Source organism: Cynocephalus volans, chromosome 4 (assembly GCF_027409185.1).
Source record: "Cynocephalus volans isolate mCynVol1 chromosome 4, mCynVol1.pri, whole genome shotgun sequence".
Taxonomy (NCBI): domain Eukaryota; kingdom Metazoa; phylum Chordata; class Mammalia; order Dermoptera; family Cynocephalidae; genus Cynocephalus; species Cynocephalus volans.
The window spans coordinates 15235724-15261004 of NC_084463.1; the positions used below are offsets into that span (position 1 = coordinate 15235724).

Consider the following 25281-nt stretch of genomic DNA (forward strand, 5'->3'; position numbering starts at 1 on the left):
AAGAATGAATCACTGGCAGTGTTTAGTATCAAATCGTTTTAATCTTCTATTAACAAGTCATCTCACCCTCCCACTCATACCCCCCTACTATACCCAGGGTACTGGTGAGAGAGATAGCCTCCTCTCTTCCCCTGGATTCTGAGGTATTGGCAATAGCGGTTGACCACTGCTCAGAAGCCTTGGGCAGAAGTCACAGGCCATTAGTGCCCTGGAGCTGCAGGGTAACCTCATCTTAGGTAAGGAATGGGAGAGGATGGGGACAGGACAAGGCCTAGTAGAGGATGAAGGGTACAGGAGATTCCCTGACTGCAGGAGTTTCTGTTTGTCTGAAGGCAGGAAATAGGAGCTAATGTAGTCCAAGAACAAAGGTTATCTTTTAAATAGAGCATAGGATGGGGAGCTGGGACTTCATTAGCCACTGACAACTTCCAGCACCACCTGAGCGAGGGAGAGGGTGCAGAAATGGAAAGTCAAAGGTTCAGTGCTAGCCAGAGCAGTCCCCTCCCTTTCTTTCCCCCACAGTGTGCAGGGGGAAGGCCACAGGTGGGAGGGTACTTCAGAGTCTGCACTCTCTTCACTCAGCCTTTTTGGGCACTTGGCCCATCTTGGTGCGGATGTTTCGTAGGAGGAAGAAGGCAGCTGTGCTGGCTGCACAAATCACTTCAGCCACCCAGAAGGCTGTGCTCCAACTGTAGTGCTTGGCAATGGTGCTGAAGGGCAGCCCAGCTAGAAAGCCGCCCACTGTCAGGAAGGAGGGGAAGATCCTGAGCCATTTGTGAGGCTACAGCAAGTGGGCTTGCTCCAGCCTCTAGCTGGCCTATGTACAAGGCACAAGAGGGGATAAGGTAGAGATTCCAGAAGATATCACTTACCATTGGCCATGAGTCCCACAATGGCATGGGAGGTGCCACACAAGTTGGGAGGGGCACTCTCGTTGGCTATGACTCCAAACAAGACAATGGGACCGTAAGAAGAGAAACCAAACACAGCTCCCAACACCAGGATCCAGAGCTGCAAGGACAGTGTGGAGTGGCATTCAGAATCAGAAAGCCTACCTACCTACCCCTGCCAGAGGTGCTTAGACCCCAGGAACAAACAGTTGTACAGTAGGATGGTAAGCGACCCTCCTCACCCCACTCCCCAATACAATTGACAGTACAAAGCTTCAGTAGTAGATGCCACACTGAGCTAACCCAATGATCTAGGTGGGCAGGGGAAAGAGGTACAGAAATAATTCCTGAGTTAGATGCTGTCTGTTCTCCGAATTTATGCAAACTGGACTGGTTAGGGGCAAGGCAGAAGGGGTAGGACAAAGGTGAGACAGACCAGGAGAGAAACCAGAGATATCTTTAAGGCACCTCATGCTCTGTAAAGCCTGTGAGTTCAGCAAGAGGGTGAAGAGCCGGAGTCCAGAAAGCAACACCCTAGAGGAGCATAGGGAAGAAAAGAAAACCAGGCCCAGAGTGAAGGAGGAAAATCAAAGTACAGAGGAGAGGAACTGAGGTACAAATAGAACTGAGAAGGGAGATCTGAGAAGCAGAGAAAGGGCTGGCCCAGGCTAGAGCCAGGGCAAGGGAAGCTGAGAGTCATTGGCCCTTGCTTTCTCTCCCTGTGCCCTGCTGTGACCAGGCCCTCCTTCTTTACCTTGGGGGAGTCACTGGTCACTGTCACCCGGAAGAGGTACATGGACAATGTCATGCCAGCCATCATGAACAGCAACAGGCCATGGCGTGGGTTCCCATAGATGGACAGCACTGCCTGTGGATACAGTCCCAGCAACATCAGGCCCTTGGAGCAGGGCAGAGAACCCCCACCCCTGGACTCTGTCACAGCAGGGACTCTGCTGGCAGGTTTGGCAATCCCATCACAATTCTTGGCTTGGGCAGCTCTGGGAGGCCCAGGGAACTGCTCATTATAAGGCCAAACTCCACAACATCCCTTCCTCCACCTTAGGGCAGGCTTGGGACACGTGGTGGGGAGCTGCACCCAGTCCACTGCCAACCCATTTTCCTGGGGCTGTGGAGAAGCCTACAGCTAGGCTAAAAGAAGCTCTCCTTGACATCAGTTAAAACCCTTTCCCTAAGAGCCTTTTCTCCACATCCCCAGGAGTAGCTTGGAATCATTCCCACTTCACCCAACCTAAACCAGTATATGCCAACCTGCCTGTGCCCTAGGACTCATCTCCCCAGTGCAGGTCCCAGCTATGCTGAAAAGTTTCAAAGGGACCCTCCTCTTACCTGTCCTTTCTGCCCACTCACCTTTGCCATGGCCCGGTCTGACAGGTAGCCAGCTGCAATGCTGCCTACAAGGCCCCCAACCTCCAGGGCACTCATGTAGGAACTACCTGCAGTGGGGAGTTGTCGTGGGAAGAGGGAAGGGAACGGTGGAAGGGTGTTACATTGTGGGGTTGTCCCACAATGGCTTAAACCCAGAGAAGTACAGGGTCCCCAAGGGTGATGCCATAGCTGCCTCAATAGTGCCCGGCCTCAGAGGAAGAAGAAAAATAAAAGGAAGCAGAGCCTGAACTTCCATCCCCTGCATTGGATCCTGCCCTGTCCCAACACTCCTCTTACCCACGAGGGCTGACTGTCCTTTCTCCTGGATAAGGAAAAACTGGCCCCAGTCAGTACAGCAGGTCTTTATTCCAAACACCACAAGGTAGCCAGTGGAGAGCACCCAGAGGTAGGGGGACAGCAGCAGCTCCGGTAGGGTACTCTCTTCCTTCAAGGAGGCTGGAGGTGGGAAGAGGCTAGGCCTCAGGCTCTGCTCTTGCTGCCCTGCCCCCACCCAAGACCCCACCATTCATTAACCAGCCGCAGGGGCAGAGTCCATCAGCACAGCCAGGATCAGCATGAAGGGTATCTCCTCACCCCACTGCTGCCTTTCCCCCACTTTGCTGCAAGCACTAATGAATGAGAGAGAATAGGATGACCAGGGTGGAGCGAGGAAGGCACCCAAGCCACTTAATACGCTTAGGATGCTATCCAGGATAGGCAAGTCTGGGCTGTTCTGTGGAAGGACCAGGGTATAACCATCATTGCACTTGTTAGCTCTGTCACTTATCTGGTACTTAACTATCCTTGGGATGGAGTTTTATTTACTCCCCACCCAACCTCCATCACCACCCCTTCCCCTACATCCACTGGCTAGGACAAGACAAGGCATACAGCTAGTCCTCAACAAAAATCTGCCAAATGAATGATGAATGAAGGTGCCCCACTTATCAGCTTGGATGGGGGCTCACCCTTCTTGCCCTTGGAGGGGGTGGGGTCCAGATTGTGGAGTCCAACATCAGCAGGTTCATTATGGATAAGCAGGAGACAGAGAAAGGAGACAAACACACACAGCACCCCAGACAGGGCCAGCGTGTTGCGCCAGCTGTAGCTCTGGGCGAGGATGGTTGCCAGGATAGGGCCCAGTCCTCCGGCCAAGTTCATGCTGGTTGACAGGATAGCCCACCAAGTGCCAAACTGAGATGGCTCAAACCACTGTGGGGCAAGAGGGACAGAGTAGGTGCCCAGTCTACAGCTACGTTGAGGGTGGCAGTCAGGTGGGGCATTCCCAGAAGCTCACATTACAGGGATGAGGGAGAGGGTGCTTCTATTTGGCAGTGCCAATTCCCTCATCTGCCACCTGATCCCACCACTCTCAGGCTCCTAAAATATCTTGACAAGCAATAGAAGCTGGCCAGGAACTCCTGAGGAACCTGCTGCAGGTTGGGATTAGAGGTGGTGGGTAAGAAGGGGTGCTCCTACATGTTCTTTAGGTATTGTCTATGCCAGTCCAAACAGGCTCTTTAGAAGCACTCACCTTCCGCAGTATCTTCCCACATGGGGGCCAGCCTAGCCCCTGTGCCAGGCCATTAAGGAACCAGAGAGCAGCGAAGACAGGTACTGTGGAGCTCCAGGAAAAGACTATGTTGACCAGGCCAACCAGGAGAAGCCCCGAAGAGAAGAGCCAGCAAGCACTTATCTGGTCAGAGAGCATCCCACTCACAAACTTGCTGATGGCATAGGCTGCTGACTGGCTGCTGGTGATGAGACCTGCAGGGGAGGGGAGCAGGGAGCACGACACCTGGGGGGTTAGGGGACAGGGCAGAGGCACAGGAGGGGTGGAGGAGGGCATGGGGTCAGGCGTATAGAGGTGCTGGGCAGGGTGAGACAGGTTCCTTCCTGGAGAAACAGGAGGAGCCTGCACTGCAATCCTGATACTCATTCATGGGGCCCTGCTACTCTGCTACCTCTCCTGCCTCACCATCAGCACTAGCCCCAGGCTGACCCATGACTTCTCAGCCTCTTGCAGAGTTCCAGCTATAGCTGTCAGGGGACAAGAAAGGAACAGGACATGGCAGTTCCCCTCCCTGGAGTTTGTATATGCCTGATTTCCCACCTCACCCTGGATGCCAACCCAATGCCGCTAGCAGTTCTGTTGCCCCACCTCAACACGGGGTGAAGGGCTGAGGATTGGAGTCAGGGACCTTGTTCTTGCCAAAGGGTAGCCTCCCAGGCTACATGAAGTCACTGTACCAACCTCCCAGTTCCCAGTGCTCACAATGGCAGTAGCCAGCAGTCACCCTGCACCCTTAGCATGTACCCACAGAGGCGTGGAAACCATGCTCAGAAGCCCCACAAACACACATAATAAACAGTGCCTCTGAGGGCACACATGGGTCACAGGCATATACGCACACACACACACACATACACCCACATAAGCAGCCCTCCTTAGCCCTTCACCCACACACACATACGTGAATCTCAGCAGCTCTTCATCCAGCACAGGCAGACCAGCCCCCAACCCCAGCTGTGCAGATACTCCGCACACACTACCCGCCTGTACACACCACATTGCTACAGACATGTAACACATACTGCTAGTTCTGTCCCCGGACCCACCACCTTGCCCTTCCAGTGCTCACCCAAGTCATCTTTGTCCAGAGGGATCTCTTCCACGAGGGACGGCATGACAAAGGAGAAGGTCTTCCGGTTGAAGTAGTACAGGCTGTAGCCCCCAAACATAGCTGAGAAGATCACGGTGCGATAATAGCCATAGCCTTGGGACGCCATGGTAGAAAAGAGCAGGCCCTACCGGCCAGGTGCCTCTGACCACAGCTCCTGCTTGCAGTGCTCTAAGCGTCCAGATCTGCTGAGTTGTTTTTTCTGCTCCCTCCTCCACCCGCCTCCCAGGCTCCCTTTATAGCCACCTTCTGGACAATCATTAAGCCTGGGGCAGCTCCTAGGGAACCCAGTGTCCTGAGGGAGACAAGAAAACAGGAGATAACTGAGAGCCAAACTGTGGGGGGTGGAGGGGCTCCCAGAGGGAGGCATGCCAGTAAGCCAGGCCAGCACCTTGTGTTCCCAGGATTTCTGTCTTTCCCTCTTCCAAGTCAGCCTGCCTGTGAAACCAGCTGTGAATAAAGGCTCACTCAACCTAATTACTTTCATCTGCACGAGCCCAGGGGAGGCAGGGGTGAGATGAGCAGAGCTGCCCTCTCTACTTACCCCTGCTCCCTCATCACCAAACTTTCTCATTCATTCATGAAAGGTTTATTGAGGGCTTACTGGTTGCCAGGCCCTGCACTAGGCACTAGGTTAGTTTCTACACACACTCTCTCAGTCACATACCCTACAAACCCACTTCCAAGCATTCTTTCTAGAGCTGATCTCACACCTGTGACTACCAATGCTTAGCACACAGTGGCGCCTGTTTCCTGGTAGTTGCAGAACTGTAATTAAGGGGGAATCCCCCCAGTTCTGACCCTACGGTGTCACACAGAAAGCCCCACTAAGGGCTGAGGTCCTGAGCTGCCTCTGGTTCCCCATAACCCTGCGACGTCAGTGTGGGCTTCCGTTTGGTTGGCTGGGGGCTGCAGGGTCCAACCTGAGGGACGCTGGCAGGGACCACAAGCAGAGGGACTGGACGGCCAGTGGGCAGGAAAGTGCACCGGCGGCCTTCGGGCGGCAGTGCCGAACCGCCCTGCTTCCCAGGGCCCCAGCAGCATGCCCCCGGCTTTTCCGCTCGGTTGGGAAAGCAATTGGAGCAGAAGGCGTAGGTGCAAGCAGAGCAGGCGACCGCACGTATTCTCCCGGAGGCCCCTCGCTCCTGGCCGTTGCTCAGCCTGGCAGGGCAGGGCCGGGCGGCGGGGAGGGGAATGAGGGGGGAGAGGCGACGGGCTCTCGGCACCTGCCCAGCCCCCGTGTCCTCAAGCCACCCAGGACACCCGTCTCTGGGGCTGGGAACTGCGGGCCGAGGGTGAGGAGCTGGAGAGGTGCGGAGACCGCAAGACTGGGGTGATATAAAGGAGGGTGCTGTGCTGGTGCCGGGCAGCGCCTCGGCGGCCCCCCAGCCCCAGGAACTGCTCCTCACCCCAGAAGGGGTAGCCACGCGAACAGCTCCGGGTTGTATCGGAAGTTCGCCAACAATGGGGCTCCAAGACCTGAGATTCCCCGTCCACCCCCGCCCTCAGGAGACGCCCCGACCCCGCACACCGCCCCTACCTGAATAGAAGCGGGAGCCCGAACAGCACTGGGCGGGCCGCAGGCACTGCGCATGCGCCGCGGGCGGGGGCGGGGCCTCCGCCTGCATCTTTGAGTGCCCGCGAACCGGGTCCAACCCCCGGGTTATAGACTTGATACGGCCGTTTACACTGCTCTTGGACGAGGACAGCGCCCCTTAGGGGCTAGGCGCAGTATATCTACTTCTTAACTGTGCATGCAACAAACCAATTTGTAGTGAGTGCCTCCCACTACCAAACACACACGAATACTAAGGTAATAATCATTTTTCCTGAGTTGCTCACAGGCTGGGAAAGGTCTTGTAAGAGAATAGTAGGTTCTGTAAGAATTTAATGCAGTCCTCAGTAAGTACAAGTGGAAAATTCAACTTGTGGTCAGACTGTTGGGGACAGAGACAAAGCAATATAGCCAGAGTGTTTAAAGGAGGGGTCTTGGGGTGAACCTCAAATTCTAATTCCAGACCCACAACATTCTAGCAGTGTGGCCTTGGGTAATCACTCTGAGCCCCAGTTTCTTGCTAACCTCATAGTTCGTTGTGAAGACTCAGATGATTTAGATAAGAGCTCAGAAATTTTAGATAAGTGTTTTCGACAGCAGTGGCTTTCTCTGATCCCACACGGGAGAATGGCTGAAAGAATTGTTAAGTGTTCCAAGATAGAGAGCAAAGATCTTTTAGACTAGGGAAGGTGGTCAGGGAAGGGAGGAGGTGGTGGAGGTTAGATAAGATGGGATAACAATGTGGCTGAACTTCATTAATTCAGCAGGTATAGACTGCGCTGGAGCCTAGTGTGTACGGGCAATTGCTTTCAGCAGGTAGATCAGAGGACCAGGAAACTGTTTCTTCAAAAGCAAACCAGAACAAAAAGTCTCTATTTTACCTGAGAGACGTGGGGAGCCATTGTGTTTTTTTCCCTCTTGCTTTTGCTTTTAAGGTTTAATATACACACAATAAAGTATAAAAAGTGCATAAATATTTTTTGTTTGTTTTTGTTGTGTTTTTGGTGTTGGTTTTTTGCAACTGGCAGGTATGGGGATCCAACCCTGAACTTTAGTGTCATCAGCACCACTCTCTAACCAACGGAGCTAACTGGCCAAACTTTGTAAACCTATGTGTACAGCTGGATGATTTTTTTTACATATGTTAATGACCCTGTAACCACTACCCAGATAAAGGTAACAGCGCCATTATTTTATTTTGGAAATTTTCAAACCTACAGAAAAGTTGTAAGAATAGTCTTCACCTCTCAACAAATGTTAACATGTTATCATGTTTACCTAATCTCTGTGTATAAATATACATAAATGTATTTATTGTCTAATCATGCAAAAATTTGTTGCAAACATCATGAAACTTTGCCTTTCTGTTTCAGCCTGTATTTTCCTAAGAACAAGGATATTCTCCTACACAATAACCACAATACAATGATCACACTCAAGAAATGTATTTGCTAGCATCCATATTTAAATGTCTTTAATTTTTCTAAAGATGTCCTTTAGAGCTTTTTTCTAAATTCAGAATCTCAAGATTATACAGTCTATGTAGTTACCATAACTCTTTACCCTCTTATAAAATGGTTTTAAAATCTTTCATAGGGCCGGCCCGTGGTTCACTTGGGAGAGTGCGGTGCTGATAACACCAAGGCCATGGGTTCGGATCCCTATATAGGGATGGCCGGTTGGCCCACTTGGGAGAGCGTGGTGCTGACAACACCAAGTCAAGGGTCAAGATCCCCTTACTGGTCATCTTTTGAAAAAAATAATAATAATAAAAATAAATAAATAAATAAAATCTTTCATGACTTTAATATTTTTCAAGAATTCAGGTCAGTTGTTTTGCAGAATGTCCCTCAATAGAGATCTGTCTGATTGTTTTTGCAGTGATAAGGATCGGATTAAGCAATTTTGGCAGAAATACTGTATAGGTGATAATGTGTCCTACTCAGTGCATCCATCAATAGGCGTGTGGTAAGTTTGATCATTTGGTTGAATGGTGTTCACTCAATTTCTACACTGTAAAGATACTTTTTCCCCTTCGGAACCAGTAACCTATGGGATAAAATACTTTGATACTGCATAAATATCCTGTTCCAACAATTTTTTACCCCAGGGTTTTAGCATCCATTGATGAGTCTTCCCTAAATCATTTATTAATATGGTATTTGCAAAATGGGGACTTTTCTCATTTTATCATTCCTTCTATATTTATTAATTGGCATCCTTCTGTAAAGAGCTTGTTTCCTTTACCCTTTCTCTTGAAAAAAGGTATCAGTGCAGATTCATGGATTTTTGTATTCAATGTATTTTAATCCATGCCTATCACTCAGCCACACATGTAAGGACAGAGACACTTGCCAAACGCCCTGAAAACATCCCAGAAATATAGTTTAATAGTTCTTCATCACGTGCAGTAACAATTTAGGTACAGTCCTCAACCTCCTTTCAGCCACAAGTCATGCTAGATTATTTCCCTGTCTTCTCCCATTTCCGTTTCCTCAAATAAGATATGGACTGTACAACCTATCTCAGGCTGGTCAGTTGGCTCAGTTGGTTAGAGCACAGCCTTATAACACCAAGGTCATGGCTTCAGATCCCCTTACTAGTCAGCTGGCAAAAAAAAGAAAAAAAGCATGACCTATTTCAACATGGCTATGGGGATTAAATGGCAAAACACTGTAAAGTACAACTGACCTGAATTCTTGAAAAATATTAAAGTCATGAAAGATTTTATTTATTTATTTATTTATTTATTTTATTTATTTATTTTTTCAAAAGATGACCAGTAAGGGGATCTTAACCCTTGACTTGGTGTTGTCAGCACCATGTTCTCCCAAGTGAGCCAACCGGCCATCCCTATATAGGGATCCAAACCCGTGGCCTTGGTGTTATGAGGACATAGCAGGGACTCAAACATTCATTTGTTTACTCCTTATTTCCCAAGAAAGTTAAGGAAAAGAAATGAGAAGATGACATTCTGAAAAAGCAAGGCAGGCTTTACTAAGGGATAATAAAAGCTAATGTAAATACATGTAGATCATGCTCCATGCCCAAAAATGAAGTTATGATTTTGATACTGTCAAGATGCCAATCTTTTCCAAATTCATTTGAAGTTTTAAAACAGTTACAATCAAAATCCCAATAGGGAAAAAAAAAAAAAAAAGCCCAATAGAATTTCTTGGAAACTGACAAAGTTATTTTAGAGATCGTCTAGAGGAATAAATAAGTATCATAGTAAGAAACTTGACCAAAAAGAAAAAAAAAAGAATAAAGAGAATTTCCACTGCCAAATATTAACAATTCCTTCTTTTTTTTTGGCAGCTGACCGGTATGGGGATCCAAACCTGTAACCCTGGTGTTATAAAGCTGTGTTCTAACCAACTGAGTTAACCCACTAGCTCTACAATGAGAATTTTTTTTGTTTTTCTAATTTTGTTTGGTTTTGGTGGCTGGCAGATATTGGGATTGAACCCTGGACATTGGCGTTCTCAGGACCACATTCTAAACAACTGAGCTACCCCACTAGCCCTTTTAACAATTCTAAGGTTATGGTAATTACAACTGTGTAGTTTGGAACTTAGCTAGGCTTTTAAAAGGAACAAGATGTACTAGAAACATACCATTGCACGTATGATTTTAACTGTGATAAAGAAGTCATACCAAACCAATGGGCGGGAATGAACTAATAAATGGTGTAAGAAAATTGTCTAGCTATTTAGAAAACAATCAATTTAGATCTATATTGCATACACACACAGAGAATAAATCCCAGATAGATTAAAGAATGCCATTTAAGAAAATAAAACCACTAAATTAGTCTGCGGATGAAGTACTTTCCAATCTTAAAAACAACTGAAGAAATTACCAAAGAAAAGCACAATAAATTTGACCACATTAAAAGATGATAATAATAATAAAGATAAGCTGTCTTCCAACCCCAACGCAAGCCTGGACTCAGAAATAGGAGGCAGAGTGGTGAACCTGTCAAATTATCATGAAAATATGGAGCATTCCTGGAAAACAGGATAGGGTCCTGGTGTTGGAATAGGGGTAGAGAGCAATGGAAGAATAATAGGGAACCATGCACTATGGATAGGACATAGGGCAGGAAAGAGTTAGGTCTGCTGCTCACTCTCTCTCAGCATTATCTTGGGCAGTCCACTGCTTGTTCAGTTACTACTTGACGGCAGAAAAAAGCAGCCAACTGAGTGTCAACAGGTTGGGGTTTAAGCTTTCAACATAGACAGGCAGACTGGCTAGGTCCTAGCATTTACTTTACTGCCTCAAAACCCAAAAAGCAAAGCAATTCTAAGTATGCTTTCCAAAACAGGAGCCATGCTAGGTTGGAGGATTTTTTTTTTTTTTGGCGGCTGGCTGGTACAGGGATCAGAACCCGTGACCTTGGTGTTATAACACTATGCAATAACCGACTGAGCTAATTGGCCAGTCCTACCTTGGAGGATTTTTTTCTTTTTGGAGGCTGTTAGAAGATTTTAACATCAGAAAAATATCTGCTTTATAGCTCATACCCTTCCTCCAACCACAAACCTAGTTCATCAGGAAGGGCACATGCTAGGACCTGAGCTTTAGCCCTTCTTCATAAGTCTATCAGGCAAGGTCAGAAATAGCCCCAGAGGAATATGAGCTCAAGAGGGGAAGGTCTAGACATCTCAGGAAAGAAATCATTATAAAATAAAGACAAAGTGAATGGCCTATAATGGACAAGGCAGCTTGGTGGGTGTAATGGATTAAATTATGTCCTCTGCAAACACACTGAAGCTTGAGTTGTGTTCCCCAAGTTTTATGTATTAGAAACTTGGCCCCCACTGTGACAGTTAAGAGGGTGGGAATTCCTATTATGGTAATAGAAAGGTGGATCCTCGAAGAGGTGATTAGATTGTAGGACCATGCCATAGCAAATGGATTAAAAATGGTGGTCAGGGAGGCTGGCCTGTGGCTCACTCAGGAGAGTGTGGTGCTGATAACACTAAGGCCACGGGTTCAGATCCCATATAGGGATGGCTGGTTAGCTCACTGGGTGAGCATGGTGCTGACAACACCAAGTCTAGGGTTAAGATCCCCCTTACTGGTCTTTAAAAAAAAAAGTGGTGGTCAGGGATGTGGTTCTGAGGGCTTTAGAAGAAGAGAGAGTCTGTCTCTCTCTCTTGCCTCTCTCTCTCTGCTCCGCCATTTCACAATGTGATACCCTGCCAGCACTGAAGTCACCACCAAAGAAAGCCTTCACGGGCCGGCCCATGGCTCACTCGGGAGAGTGCGGTGCTGATAACACCAAGGCCCCGGGTTCGGATCCCATATATGGATGGCTGGTTCGCTCACTGGCTGAGCGTGGTGCTGACAACACCAAGTCAAGGGTTAAGATCCCCTTACCGGTCATCTTTAAAAAAAAAAAACAAAAAAACAAAAAAACAAAGAAAGCCTTCACCAGATCTGTTCCCCGGACTTTGGACTTCCTGACTCTGAAACTGTAAGCATTGAATTTTGTTTTCTTATAAATCACCCTAGAGCCAGCCCATGGCTCACTTGGGAGAGTGCGGTGCTGATCACACCAATGCCACGGGTTCAGGTCCCTATATAGTGATGGCCGGTTGGCTCAATTGGGAGAGAATGGTGCTGACAACACCAAGTCAAGGGTTAAGATCCCCTTTCCGGTCATCTTTTAAATCAACACTTTTAAAATCAACACTTTTCAATAACAACTCAATGTAAAAGGATTAAATTCCCCACTCAAAAGGCACAGACTGACTGACTGGATTAAAAAGGTGGACCTAACTAAATGCTGCCTTCAAGAGACTCACCTCACCAATAAAGACACATATAGGCTAAGAGTGAAAGGATGGAAAAAGATATACCATGCAAATAGAAATGAAAAACAAGCCAGAGTAGCTATTCTTATATCTGATAAAATAGACTTTAAACTAAAAACCATAAAAAGAGATAAAGAGGGCCACTACGTAATGACAAAAGGATTCATCCATCAAGAAGACATAACAATCATAAATATATAAAACCCAATGTCAGAGCAGCCAGATTTATAAAGCAAACTCTATTAGACCTAAAGAAGGAGACAGACACTAATACCATAACAGCAGGAGACCTGAACACCCCACTATCAGTATTGGACAGATCATCTAGGCAAAGAATCAGCAGAGAAACACAAGATCTAAACAATACCCCAGACCAACTGGACTTGACAGATATCTACAGAACGTTCCATCCAAAAACCTCAGAATATTCATTCTTCTCATCAGCACATGGATCATTCTCCAGGATAGATCACATGTTAGGTCACTAATCAAGTCTCAACAAATTCAAAAAAATTTGGAATTATCCTATGTATTTTTTCAGATCACAATGGATTAAAATTAGAAATCAATAACAAACAAAATTCTGGAAACTATACAAACACATGGAAATTAAACAGCATTCTACTTAATGACATATGGGCCCAAGAAGAAATCAAACAGGAAATCAAAAAATTTATTGAAACTAGTGAAAATAATGATACATCATACCAAAACCTGTGGGATACTGCAAAAGCAGTACTAAGGGGGAAATTTATCGCATTAAATGCTTACTTCAAAAGAATGGAAAGATGGCAAGTGAACAACCTAATACTTCACCTTAAAGAACTAGAAAAACAAGAATAATACAAACCCAAATTTAGCAGACGGAAAGAAATCATTAAGATCAGAGCAGAACTTAATGAAATCGAAACCCAAAAAATGATACAAAAGATTGATGAATCAAAAAGTTGTTTTTTTGAAAAGATAAATAAAAGTAACAAACCATTAGCATGGCTAACTAAAAAAAGAAGAGAGAAGATCCAAATACCAAAAATTAGAAATGAAAAAGGTGATATTACGTTCTGATACCTCAGAAACACAAGAAATCATAAGTGACTACTATAAACAACTACATGCCAGTAAATTTGAAAATCTGGATTAAATGGATAAATTTCTGGACACACACAGACCACCAAAACTGAGCCAAGATGATGCAGAAAATCTGAACAGACCAATAACAATAAAAGAGATTGAAGCTGTCATCAGAAGGCTCCCAACAAAGGAAAGCCCAGGACTAGATGGGTTCACAGTAGAATTCTACCAAACATTCAAAGAGGAATTGACACCAATTCTCTACAAACTATTCCAAAAGATTGAAACAGAGGCAATTCTCCCAAGCTCATTCTGATCACCCTGATACCAATACCAGATAAACATACAACAACAAAAAAAGAAAACTACAGGACAATATCCTTGATGAATATAGATGCAAAAATCCTCAATAAAATACTAGCTAACAGAATACAGCAACACATATGCAAAATTATACACCATGATCAAGTGGGATTCATCCCAGGGATGCAAGGTTGGTTCAACATAATCAAATCAATAAATGTGATACACTATATCAATAAAATCAAACACAAGGACCATATGATCATCTCTATAGATGCTGAAAAAGCATTTGACAAAATTCAACACTTGTTCATGATAAAGACTCTCTACAAGTTAGGTATAGACAGAAAGTATCTCAACATAATTAAAGCCATATATGACAAACCCACTGCCAATATCATCCTGAATGGGGAAAAGCTGGAACTAGACAAGAATGCCCACTCTCACCACTCCTATTCAACATAGTGTTGGAAATACTAGCCAGAGCAATCAGAGGAGAGAAGGTAATAAAGGGCATTCAGATTTGAAAAGATGAAGTCAAACTGTCCCTGTTTGCAGATGACATGATCCTATATATCGAACAGCCTAAAGCCTCTACCAAAAAACTCTTGGAGTTGATAAATGATTTCAGCAAAGATTCAGGATACAAAATCAACACACAAAAATCAGTAGCATTTCTATTCTTCAATAGTGAACATGCAGAAAGAGAAATCAAGAAAGCTAGCCCATTTACAATAGCCACCAAAAAAATTAAATACTTATAAATAAAGTTAACAAAGGATGTGAATGGCCGGCCCATGGCTCACTTGGGAGAGTGTGGTGCTGATAACACCAAGGCTCCGGGTTCAGATCCCATATAGAGATGGCCAGTTAGCTCACTGGGTGAGCATGGTGCTGACAACACCAAGTCAAGGGTTAAGATCTCCTTACCAGTCATCTTTTAAAAAAAAAATTAAAAAAAAAAAAAGGATGTGAAAAATCTCTATAATGAGAACTACAAACCACTGCTGAGAGAAATTAAAGAGGACACAAGAAAATGGAAAGATACCCCATGCTCTTGAATTGGAAGAATCAACATTGTGAAAATGTCCATATTACCCAAAGTAATATACAAATTCAATGCAATCCCCATCAAAATTCCAATGACATTTTTCTCAGAAATTGGAAAAAACTATCCAGACATTTATATGGAATAACAAAGACCATGCATAGCCAAAGCAATTCTGAGCAAAAAAAATAATACTGGAGGCATAACACTACCTGATTTTAAACTATACTACAAAGCTATAATAACCAAAACAGCATGGAACTGGCATAAAAACAGACACACTGACCAATGTAATAGAATAGAGAATCCAGAAATCAACCCACACACCTTCAGCCATCTGATCCTTGACAAAGGAACCAAGCCTATACACTGGGGAAGAGACTGCCTCTTCAGCAAATGGTGCTGGGAGAACTGGATATCATTATGCAGGAGAATGAAACCAGACCTATATCTCTCACCATATACCAAAATCAACTCAAAACGGATTAAAGAATTAAATATACACCCTGAAACAATAAAACTTCTTAAAGAAAACATAGGAGAAACACTCCAGGAATTGGAACTGGGCACAGACTTCATGAATACGACCTCAAAAGCATGGGCAACCAAAGGAAAAATAAACAAATAGGATTATATCAAACTAAAAAGCTTCTGCACAGCAAAAGAAACAATCAACAGAGTAAAAAGACAACCAACAGAGAGGGAGAAAATATTTGCAAAATATACATCTGACAAAGGCCTAATATCCAGAATATACAAGGAACTCAAACAACTTTACAGCAAAAAAACAAATAACCCAATTAAAAAATGGGCAAATGAACTGAATAGGCACCTCTCAAGGGAAGATATACAAATGGCCAACAGACACATGAAAAAATGCTCAACATCACTCAGCACTCAGAAAATGCAAATCAAAACCACACTGAGTTACCATCTCATCCCAGTTAGGATGCCTAATATCCAAAAGACTGTGAATGATAAATGCTGGCGAGGTTGCGGAGAAAAAGGAACTCTCATACATTGTTGGTGGGACTGCAAAATGGTGCAGTCTCTATGGAAAATGGTATGGAGGTTCCTCAAACAATTGCAGATAGATCTACCATATGACCCAGGTATCCCACTGCTGGGAATATACCCAGAGGAATGGAAATCGTCAAGTTGAAGGTATACGTGTTCTCCAATGTTCGTTGCAGCACTATTTACAATAGCTAAGAGCTGGAACCAGCCCAAATGTCCATCATCAGATGAGTGGATAAGGAAACTGTGGTACATCTACACAATGGAATACTACTCTGCTATAAAAAAGAATGAAATACTGCCATTTGCAACAACATGGATGGACCTAGAGAAAATTATATTAAGTGAAACGAGTCAGGCACAGAAAGAGAAATACCACATGTTCTCACTTATTGGTGAGAGCTAAAAATAAATAAATACACAAATAAACTGGGGGGAAGGGAAGAAGACACAACAATCACAATTCCTTGAAGTTGATACGACAAGCGAACAGACATGAGGTTGTTGGGAGGGAGGGGGGAGGGGGGAGACGTTTCGGTAATGGGCCACAATAATCAACCACATTGTATATTGATAAAATAAAATTAAATTTTAAAAAAAGTTATGGAAAATAAATAAATAAATAAATAAATAAATAAATAAATAAATAAATAAATCACCCAGTTTCAAGTATTTTGTTATAAGCAACAGAAACAGACTAATACAGTGGGCCAAGGAATTAAAATCAACGTGTTAAAATCCTCAGAAAGATAAAAGGAGGATTCATGAAAATATGAAGAAAGTCATCAATGATGTTCTGCTTCTTTTTTTTTTTTTTTAAATGGGATTTTTTATTTGTCACTATTAAAAGTCTGAATTTTAAACAGATTCTTGGACTGGTGGTTCATATCCAACAGCTCGTTCAACTTTAGCACCTGTTTCATCTCCAGTAGCTTTTCCAGAACTTCTACCTTCACCATGAAGCTCCATGAGTTTTCCCAATTCAAACTTGGGCTTCTTCAGCATTTTTACTTTTCTAACAAAGACATCATGAAGAGGATAAATAGACTGGCGAGCCTTTTCTATGTCTTTTCCAATGCTGTCTGGAATCAATTTATTGACCACTTCTTTCAAGTCATTGTCTGCACCTCTCGGGTCATGATTTCCATCATCTTTTTCTGGATTTGGCGGACCTGTTGGTGCTGAGCATAAGAAGTCTTCCATATCTGATTGTTGCGCTTTTTAGTAAAACCAACACAGAAAAGACGAAGCAAATAACCATCTGTAGTCTTGACATCAACATGAGCTTCAATCATGGTCTGCCATTTTTTGACCATGGAACACATTTTGTCACGAGTAAGATCCATGCCATGGAAGTTAGTCAGGCAGTTTTTGCCTTGAACATCCTCAGTAATTAGCTTGAATTTTCTAAAAGCAACTTCATCATTCTGCAGATCAGCAAGGCTCACTTCAAACACACGACCTTTGAGGCCATCAGATGCGATTTTGGTTCCTTGAGTCCTGGTGACTAGTGTTTTTCCAATATTTCTTATATTGAACATAGCAGGCGCCTTCACATCATACCAATCTTTCTTAGAAAATGGATCAACCACTTTCTTCTTGGCTCCCTTTTTGCCGCCTTTAGTAAGGCGCTTGTTCTTGCCAACCGCCATGGTGCTGCTCAGAGAGCCAAAAGCGATGTTCTGCTTCTAATAATGTCAAATGACTAGCTTGTTTCAGACCAACCCTCCTGTCAATATAAATAGAAAAGCAGGTCAAAATACGAGTACTTCAGAAAGTTTGTGAAAAAATGGAATTGAAGAGGGCTGGCCCGTGGCTCACTCGGCAGAGTGCGGTGCTAATAACACCAAGGCCACGGGTTCGGATCCTATATAGGGATGGCCGGTGCACTCACTAGCTGAGTGCCGGTCACGAAAAAGACAAAAAAAAAAAAAAAAACAGCTCTGATCCAGGCCAGCCTCAGCTGGTGTGTCTGAGTCAGTTTGCCTGGTTGCTCATCTGAGTTGTCAGGTTGGCTGATCAAAGATAGATCCAAATGACAGAACCCCTCTGCTCCATGTGATCTTACATATTCTTGCAGAGTATCCTTGGTTCATTCTCATGACAAAGGTCTCAGAAAAAACTGAAGCATGCAAGCCTCCTGAGGCCTAGTTTTAGAAATGGTACAGCATTGCTTTTCTTGTCTTCTACCAGCCACAGCAAGCTACAAGACCAACCAAGATTCAAGGGATAGGGAAATAGACTCCGCCTCTTTTTTTTCTGGTGGCTGGCCAGTATGGGGATCTGAACACTTGACCTTGGTGTTATAACACCACACTCTAACTACCTGAGCTCACTGGCCAGCCAACTCCACTTCTTAATGGGAGGAATTGCAAAATCACATTGCAAAAGTTGTGGATAAAAAATTGCATCCATTTTTGCAATCAATCTTCCACAAGGGTCAAGATCTCAAAGTGAAGAGAAACTCGGGTGAGCCCAACATTTCGTGTTGTAGGGCATCACTAAGGCAAGTGCCACTTCAAAAGAAGTTGCTAAGAGGCAGAGAAACTCAGCAGAACTTTCAGAAGTCTCCCTGGACTAGGGGAACAAAAACTAGAGTTTAATGCCCACCCAGGAGGAGGTATCCTGAGAAACAGCCCAAGCATTAAGTCATGACCCCTGAGAGACTGTACCCTAGGAATTCGTATAAACATGAAATATACCAACCTTCACAAAGACTACAGTTCAATCAAATCAACTCAAACCCTGGAGGGAGGCAGTGGTTCTCAAAATGTGATCTTTGTACCCCAGGGGGTCTCTTTAGTGGGCCAGGGAGGTTAAAACTACCTTCTTAATAGTACTGAGACATAATTTTCCTGTGCAGCATGTTAACTTCTGCACTGATGGTGTAAAAGCAATGGAGGATTTAGCTGCTGGTCCCTTAGTATGAATCAAGGCAGTAGCATCAAAGCATATATGTGATCACTGCATTCTTCACCACCACATGCTCAAAGTTAAAAAAAAAAAAATCCAGTTTCATTTAAGACCGTCCTTGATGAAGCAAGAAAAATTATTAATTTTATTAATTCTCAACTCTTAAGTACATGACTTTTTAGTATTTTGTGGGATGAAATGTGAGGTATGCCTAAAGCACTTTTGCTGGTTGCCCCAAGAAAATGCACTTATGCGATTGAGCTGTGAAATGAACTAGCCTCTTCAATCACGGAACACCATTTTACTTGAAAGAACCCACTGAAAGACAAGCTATGGTTATCCAGACGTGTGTGTTTGTCAGGCATTTTCTCTAAAATGAGCAAAGTAATCCTGTTACTTCAAACAAAACAAAACAAAAACTGACAGCATTTGTTGCCAAAAATAAAATTTGACAGCTTTTCACTATTAACACTTTTCCAGTGAGAAAATAATGGTGATATTACCAAATATAACTTTTTTTGGTATTGTGTACTGAAATGCATTAACATTCGGAAGATCCGCAGAATTCAGTGAACCAACATTTTCCAAACGATCAATACATGATGTTAAAAAATCATGCATGGGAAAAATATCTGTTGGGGTTCAGAAAACGATACTCCCAAAACAAAGGACTCAGACGCACCCCAGAAGTAAAGTTTCTCTCTGACCTTCTTCTGCCCTCCTGTCTCACCCTTATTCTCTCCCGAGGCAAGCCATAGAAACTAGAATTCCTCTTCTCCAAAGCAGGTCATAGAAACCAGAACCCCTTTCCCCCAAAGCCAGCCATAAAGCCTAAAAATATTACTCTAACCTTCTTCCTGCCTTTCTGTGTAACAGCTGGCCATAAAGAAATAAGGTCCTTGGGCCGGCCCGTGGCTCACTCGGGAGAGTGCGGTGCTGATAACACCAAGGCCCCGGGTTCGGATCCCATATACAGATGGCCGGTTCGCTCACTGGCTGAGTGTGGTGCTGACAACACCAAGTCAAGGGTTAAGATCCCCTTACCGGTCATCTTTAAAAAAAAAAAAAAGAAAAGAAATTAAGATCCTCATTCCAGAGGGGGTCCTACTCCATGCTTGGGAGGAAGAAATGCTGCAACAAAGAAGCCAAGAAGGGCCAGCCCGTGGCTCACTTGGGAGAGTGTGGTGCTGATAACACCAAGGCCATGGGTTCAGATCCCTATATGGGGATGGCTGGTTAGCTCACTTGGGAGGGTGTGGTGCTGACAACAAACACTAAGTCAAGGGTTAAGATCCCCTTACCCGTCATCTTTTAAAAAAAAAAAAACAATGAGGCCAAGAAGAATCTGGACAGGCCTTGCTAGTTTTCCCCACTTAATCTATTTCCATTCGCTCATACCCGGCACAGCTGTCCCTGCTTCATTGAACCAAAGCATGTAACAAATGGACAGTTCTCCCTCTATCTTTGGGCCTTCATTCTGAAGGCTCCATTGTCACTTAAAACTATGATTAAATAAATGTGTATTAGTCTGTTTTATGTTGTTATAACAATTCCTGAGACTGGGTCATTTATAAAGATCAGAGGTTTATTTGGCTTACGGTTCTGGGACAGCTGCATCTGGCATGGGCCTCAGGCTGCTTATACTCATAGCGGAAAGCAGCAGGCAGCCAGTGGGTAAAAGCGGATCACATGGTGACAGGAAGCAAGAGAGAGAGAGGGGGGAGGTGCTAGGGTCTTTTAAACAACTGGCTCTTGTGGAAACAGAGGGAGAACTCACTCACTACTCCCACCCCCCAGGGAGAGCATTAATCCATTCATGAGGGATCCAACACCATGACTCAAACAGCTCCCAACACTGCCACATTGGGGATCAGATTTTCACATGAGTTCTGGGAGGACAATACATCCAAACACCATTGTTATGCTTTTCTTGTTTACCTGTCTTCTCTTGTTAACTCACATCATCCCTTTCCTCCCCACATATCCATTCAAAGTGCAAGACAGACTAATAGATTTTAACTTAATAGAATATTAAAAGTTAATTGAGTTGGTTTCAGATGTCACATTGCAACTAATATATATATATATATATATATATTTTTTTTAAAGATGACCGGTAAGGGGATCTCAACCCTTGGCTTGGTGTTGTCAGCACCACACTCAACCAGTGAGCCAACCGGCCATCCCTATATAGGATCCGAACCCGGGGCCTTGGTGTTCTCAGCACCACACTCTCCCGAGTGAGCCACGGGCCGGCCCTACAACTAATATTTAATAAGAAATACCACTTGTGTAGTTCAGTATAATATCAAAAAAGAATATTCACAAATATCTGAAAAGACTCTTAATCTTCTCTTTCCCAACCAATCTGTGTGAGGCTGAAGTTCTTCATATAATTCAGCCACAGCAACATATGCAACAGCATGAATGCAGAAGCAGATATCAGAATACAGGTGTCTTCTTTTAAGCCAGACATTAAAGAGATTTGCAAAAATGTAAAACAATGCCACTGTTCTCACAAATTTTTAAAATATAATTATTTTTCATAAAAATGTGTTTACACTGACATGTAGTAGTAGATTTATTAGTGTTACTTAATTTTATTTATTTATTTATTTATTTATTTATTTAAAAAGATGACCAGTAAGGGGATCTTAACCCTTGACTTGGTGTTGTCAGCACCACTCCCTCCCAAGTGAGCAAACCGGCCATCCCTATAAAGGGATCCGAACCTGTTGCCTTGGTTTTATCAACACCACACTCTCCCAAGTGAGCCATGGGCCGGCCCTTAGTGTTACTTTAAAAATGTAGTCATAAGTAAATTTTTAAAAATATTACTCAGTTTTAATCTTACAATATGAAAAATATCGATAGATATAAACCACATAGACAATGGCTCTTTGGAGTCCTAAATAACTTTTTTTAAAAAATAATTTTTAAGGGCCAGCCCGTGGCTCACTTGGGAGAGTGTGGTGCTGACCAACACCAAGGCCCCGGGTTCGGATCCTATATAGGGATGGCTGGTTAGCTCACTTGGGAGGGCGTGGTGCTGACAACACAAAGTGAAGGGTTAAGACCCCCTTACCAGTCATCTTTTTAAAAAATAATAATAATAAAAATAAAAAAATAAAAAATAAAAATTATTTTGGGGGCCGGCCCGTGGCTCACTCGGGAGAGTGTGGTGCTGATAACACCAAGGCCATGGGTTCAGATCCCATATAGGGATGGCCGGTTAGCTCACTGGGTGAGCGTGGTGCTGACAACACCAAGTCAAGGGTTAAGATCCACTTACCGGTCATCTTTTGAAAAAAAAATAATAATAAATAAATAAATAAATAAAAATTATTTTTAAGAAGGTAAAATGGTCCTAAAGTCACTGGATTGAGATGGTCTTCCCCTACCCTAACTGCTTGCCATGAGCAAAAGTAAGCTGTCTGAAGATGTTATCTAAAACCTGAAATTATCTCACAATTTTTTTTTTTTTTTTTGGTGGCTGGCTGGTGGCATAATTCTTAATACACCATGCTTGACACTCAGAAATAAACAAACAAATCAACAGACATTGAAAAAGACCATCAAGAAAAAAGTACCATCGGTCCAAATTAGGAGATGATAAAAACAAAAAGAAAAAAGTAGCAAATGGAAACATACCCAAAGGGGGCCCAGATGATGGAGTAATCAAACACAGATTTTAAAATAACTGTGATTAATATGTGTAAGAAATCAAATGACTAGTAGAAAACTGTAAACTATAAAAGACACCCTCTGTATATTCTAGAAAAAGTACAATAACTAAAAATAAGTTATAAAAATATTTTTTAAAAGTTGTAAAAGTATAAAGTACAATAACTAAAAATAAGAACTTAATGGATCAAACACAGATGAAGAAAGAATCAGAAAATAATTAAGTTCATTTTTGTCTAAAAAAGCAAGAGCCAAAAAATACTATATTTATAATTATGATGGTTAATTTATGTGTCAACTTGGAGGGCATTTTGGGTGAGATTAACATTTAAATTGGTGGATTAATATCCAGAATATATAAGGAACTCAAACAACTTTACAAGAAGAAAACAAGCAACCCAATTAAAAAATGGGCAAAAGAGCTAAGTAGGCATTTCTCTAAGGAAGATATACAAATGGCCAACAGACATATGAAAAAATGCTCAACATCACTCAGCATCCGGGAAATGCAAATCAAAACCACATTGAGATACCATGTAACCCCAGTTAGGATGGCTAAAATCCAAAAGACTATGAACGATAAATGCTGGCGAGGCTGCGGAGAAAAAGGAACTCTCATACATTGTTGGTGGGACTGCAAAATGGTGCAGCCTCTATGGAAAATGGTATGGAGGTTCCTTAAACAATTGCAAATAGATCTACCATACGACCCAGCCATCCCACTGTTGGGAATATACCCAGAGGAATGGAAATCATCAAGTCGAAGGTATACCTGTTCCCCAATGTTCATCGCAGCACTCTTTACAATAGCCAAGAGTTGGAATCAGCCCAAATGCCCATCATCAGATGAGTGGATACGGAAAATGTGGTACATCTACACAATGGAATACTACTCAGCTATAAAAACGAATGAAATACTGCCATTTGCAACAACATGGATGGACCTTGAGAGAATTATACTAAGTGAAACAAGTCAGGCACAGAAAGAGAAATACCACATGTTCTCACTTATTGGAGGGAGCTAAAAATTAATAAATAAATTCACACACACATACACACACACACACACACAAACCGGGGGGGGGGGGGGAGAAGATATAACAACCACAATTATTTGAAGTAGATACGACAAGCAAACAGAAAGGACATTGTTGGGGGGGAGGGGGGAGGGAAAAGGGAGGGAGGTTTTGGTGATGGGGAGCAATAATCAGCTACAATGTATATCGACAAAATAAAATTTAAAAAATAAATAAATAAATAATAAATAAAAAAAATAAATAAAAAATAAAAAAAAAACATTTAAATTGGTGAACTTTAGGTAAAGTACATTGTCCTTCATAATGTGATGGGTCTCGTCTAATCAGTCGAAGGCCTAAATAGAACAAAAAGACTGATCTATCCAAGCAAGTGGGAGTTCTCCAGCAGACTACCTTCAGACTTCATCAGCACCATTGGCTCTCCTGGGTCACCAGCCTAGCATCCCACACTACAGATTTTGGACTCGTCAGCCTCCGTAATTATGTGAGCCAATTCCTTATAATAAATTAATAAATCTCTCTCTCTCTGTGTATATATATGGAGATATGTATATACACACACATATATATACATCTCTCTCTCTCTCTCTCTAATGGAAACTAGGATATGGTTAAAAGACAATGAGTGGAACAAGTCTAACAGTCTATCACTGTAATGATAAAGGTAAATGGGTTAAATTCACTTATCAAAAACAAAACAAAGATTCTCAGAATGGTTAACAAAAATAAAACAGGGGCTGGCAGGTTAGCTCAGTTGGTTAGAGCTTGATATTATAACACCAGGGTCAAGGGTTTAGATCCCCATAACAGCCAGCCACCAAAAAAAAAATAAAACACAATCTCTTGATGCTCAAGCAAAAAACTGCTAACACTGATACTCCAGAGAAAGGAAGTGGATGGCTGGGAGATGGGAGAGGGAGGGTAGGAGAGAGATTTTCCCTTCACTTAAGTACCTTTCAAATTTTGAATGCATTATCTGTTCAATAGAAATAAAATAAAATCATACTCTGAAATAATGTATGGATCAAAGAAGAAATTATAAATAGGGGGGCTGGCCGGTGGGTCACTTGGGAGAGCATGGTGCCGATAACACCAAGGTGAAGGCTTCAGACCCCCATACCTGCCAGCTGCCAAAAAAAAAAGAAGAAGAAATCATAAATAACGTATTAAAAAACTTGTGAGCTACAGTAACAAGATACTTGGAGGAAAAAGTATCAACTTATATGCTATTGATATTAGAAAAGTAGCTGAAAACTAATACGCTAAGTGTTCAACTTAAGAATTTTTTAAAAAGAAGATCAATCCAAAGAAAGTAGAAAGAATCAAGGAACAGAAGTCAATGAAATAGTAAACAAACTGCAATGCAGTGTATCAGTGTCAGATGCTGAAAACTTAAAAATTGAAGGTTTTCTGAAAGTACGGATCAAGAAAAAAATAGAAAAATCACTGCTCTTCCCTGCAAAATTATATAGAATATATTGGTGTCCCCATTTATAATATGAAAATAACTAAATGTACAGCAAATTTTTAAAATAAGAATACTACATACACATTTTTAATATCTGAGATAATTCATATACCACAAAATTCACCATTTTAAAGTGTATAATTAAGTAGTTTTTAGTACATTCACAAGGCTGTGTGACCATCACGACTATCTAACTTGAGAACATTTTCATAGCCCCCCAAAGAAACCTTGTATCTGTTAGCGGTCATCCCCTATTCCCTCCTTTCTCCAGCCCTCAGCAATCACCAATCTATTTTGTCTCCATGGATCTGCCTATTTTGGACATTTTATATAAATGGATTCATAAAATAGGTGGCTTTTAGTGCTTGGCTTCTTTCACTTAGTATAATGGTTTCAAGGTTCATCC

General features: G+C 43.0%; 2 protein-coding genes across 3 annotated transcripts; both read right to left on the reverse strand.

The window, feature by feature from the left end:
- Positions 1 to 21: 21 nt before the first annotated feature.
- SLC37A4 (solute carrier family 37 member 4) lies at positions 22 to 6542 on the reverse strand. 2 transcript variants are annotated; one of them, XM_063093814.1, is made up of 10 exons: positions 6498 to 6542; positions 4919 to 5252; positions 3811 to 4043; positions 3245 to 3488; positions 2574 to 2732; positions 2259 to 2344; positions 1645 to 1758; positions 1359 to 1424; positions 873 to 1011; positions 22 to 741 (listed from the first exon to the last, which is right to left on the reverse strand). In XM_063093814.1, exons 2-10 carry the CDS (start codon positions 5064 to 5066, stop codon positions 575 to 577), a joined length of 1356 nt encoding a protein of 451 aa, XP_062949884.1. In that variant the 5' UTR covers positions 5067 to 5252; positions 6498 to 6542; the 3' UTR covers positions 22 to 574. The 2 variants fall into 2 exon arrangements, with proteins under 2 accessions (XP_062949884.1, XP_062949885.1); XM_063093815.1 differs by lacking the exon at positions 6498 to 6542 and having other exon boundaries at positions 3811 to 4074; positions 4919 to 4992.
- A 10325-nt stretch (positions 6543 to 16867) lies between these two features.
- Positions 16868 to 17437, reverse strand: LOC134375537 (small ribosomal subunit protein eS1-like). The gene has a single exon (XM_063094066.1). It carries the CDS (start codon positions 17423 to 17425, stop codon positions 16883 to 16885), a length of 543 nt encoding a protein of 180 aa, XP_062950136.1. The 5' UTR covers positions 17426 to 17437; the 3' UTR covers positions 16868 to 16882.
- Positions 17438 to 25281: the final 7844 nt, after the last annotated feature.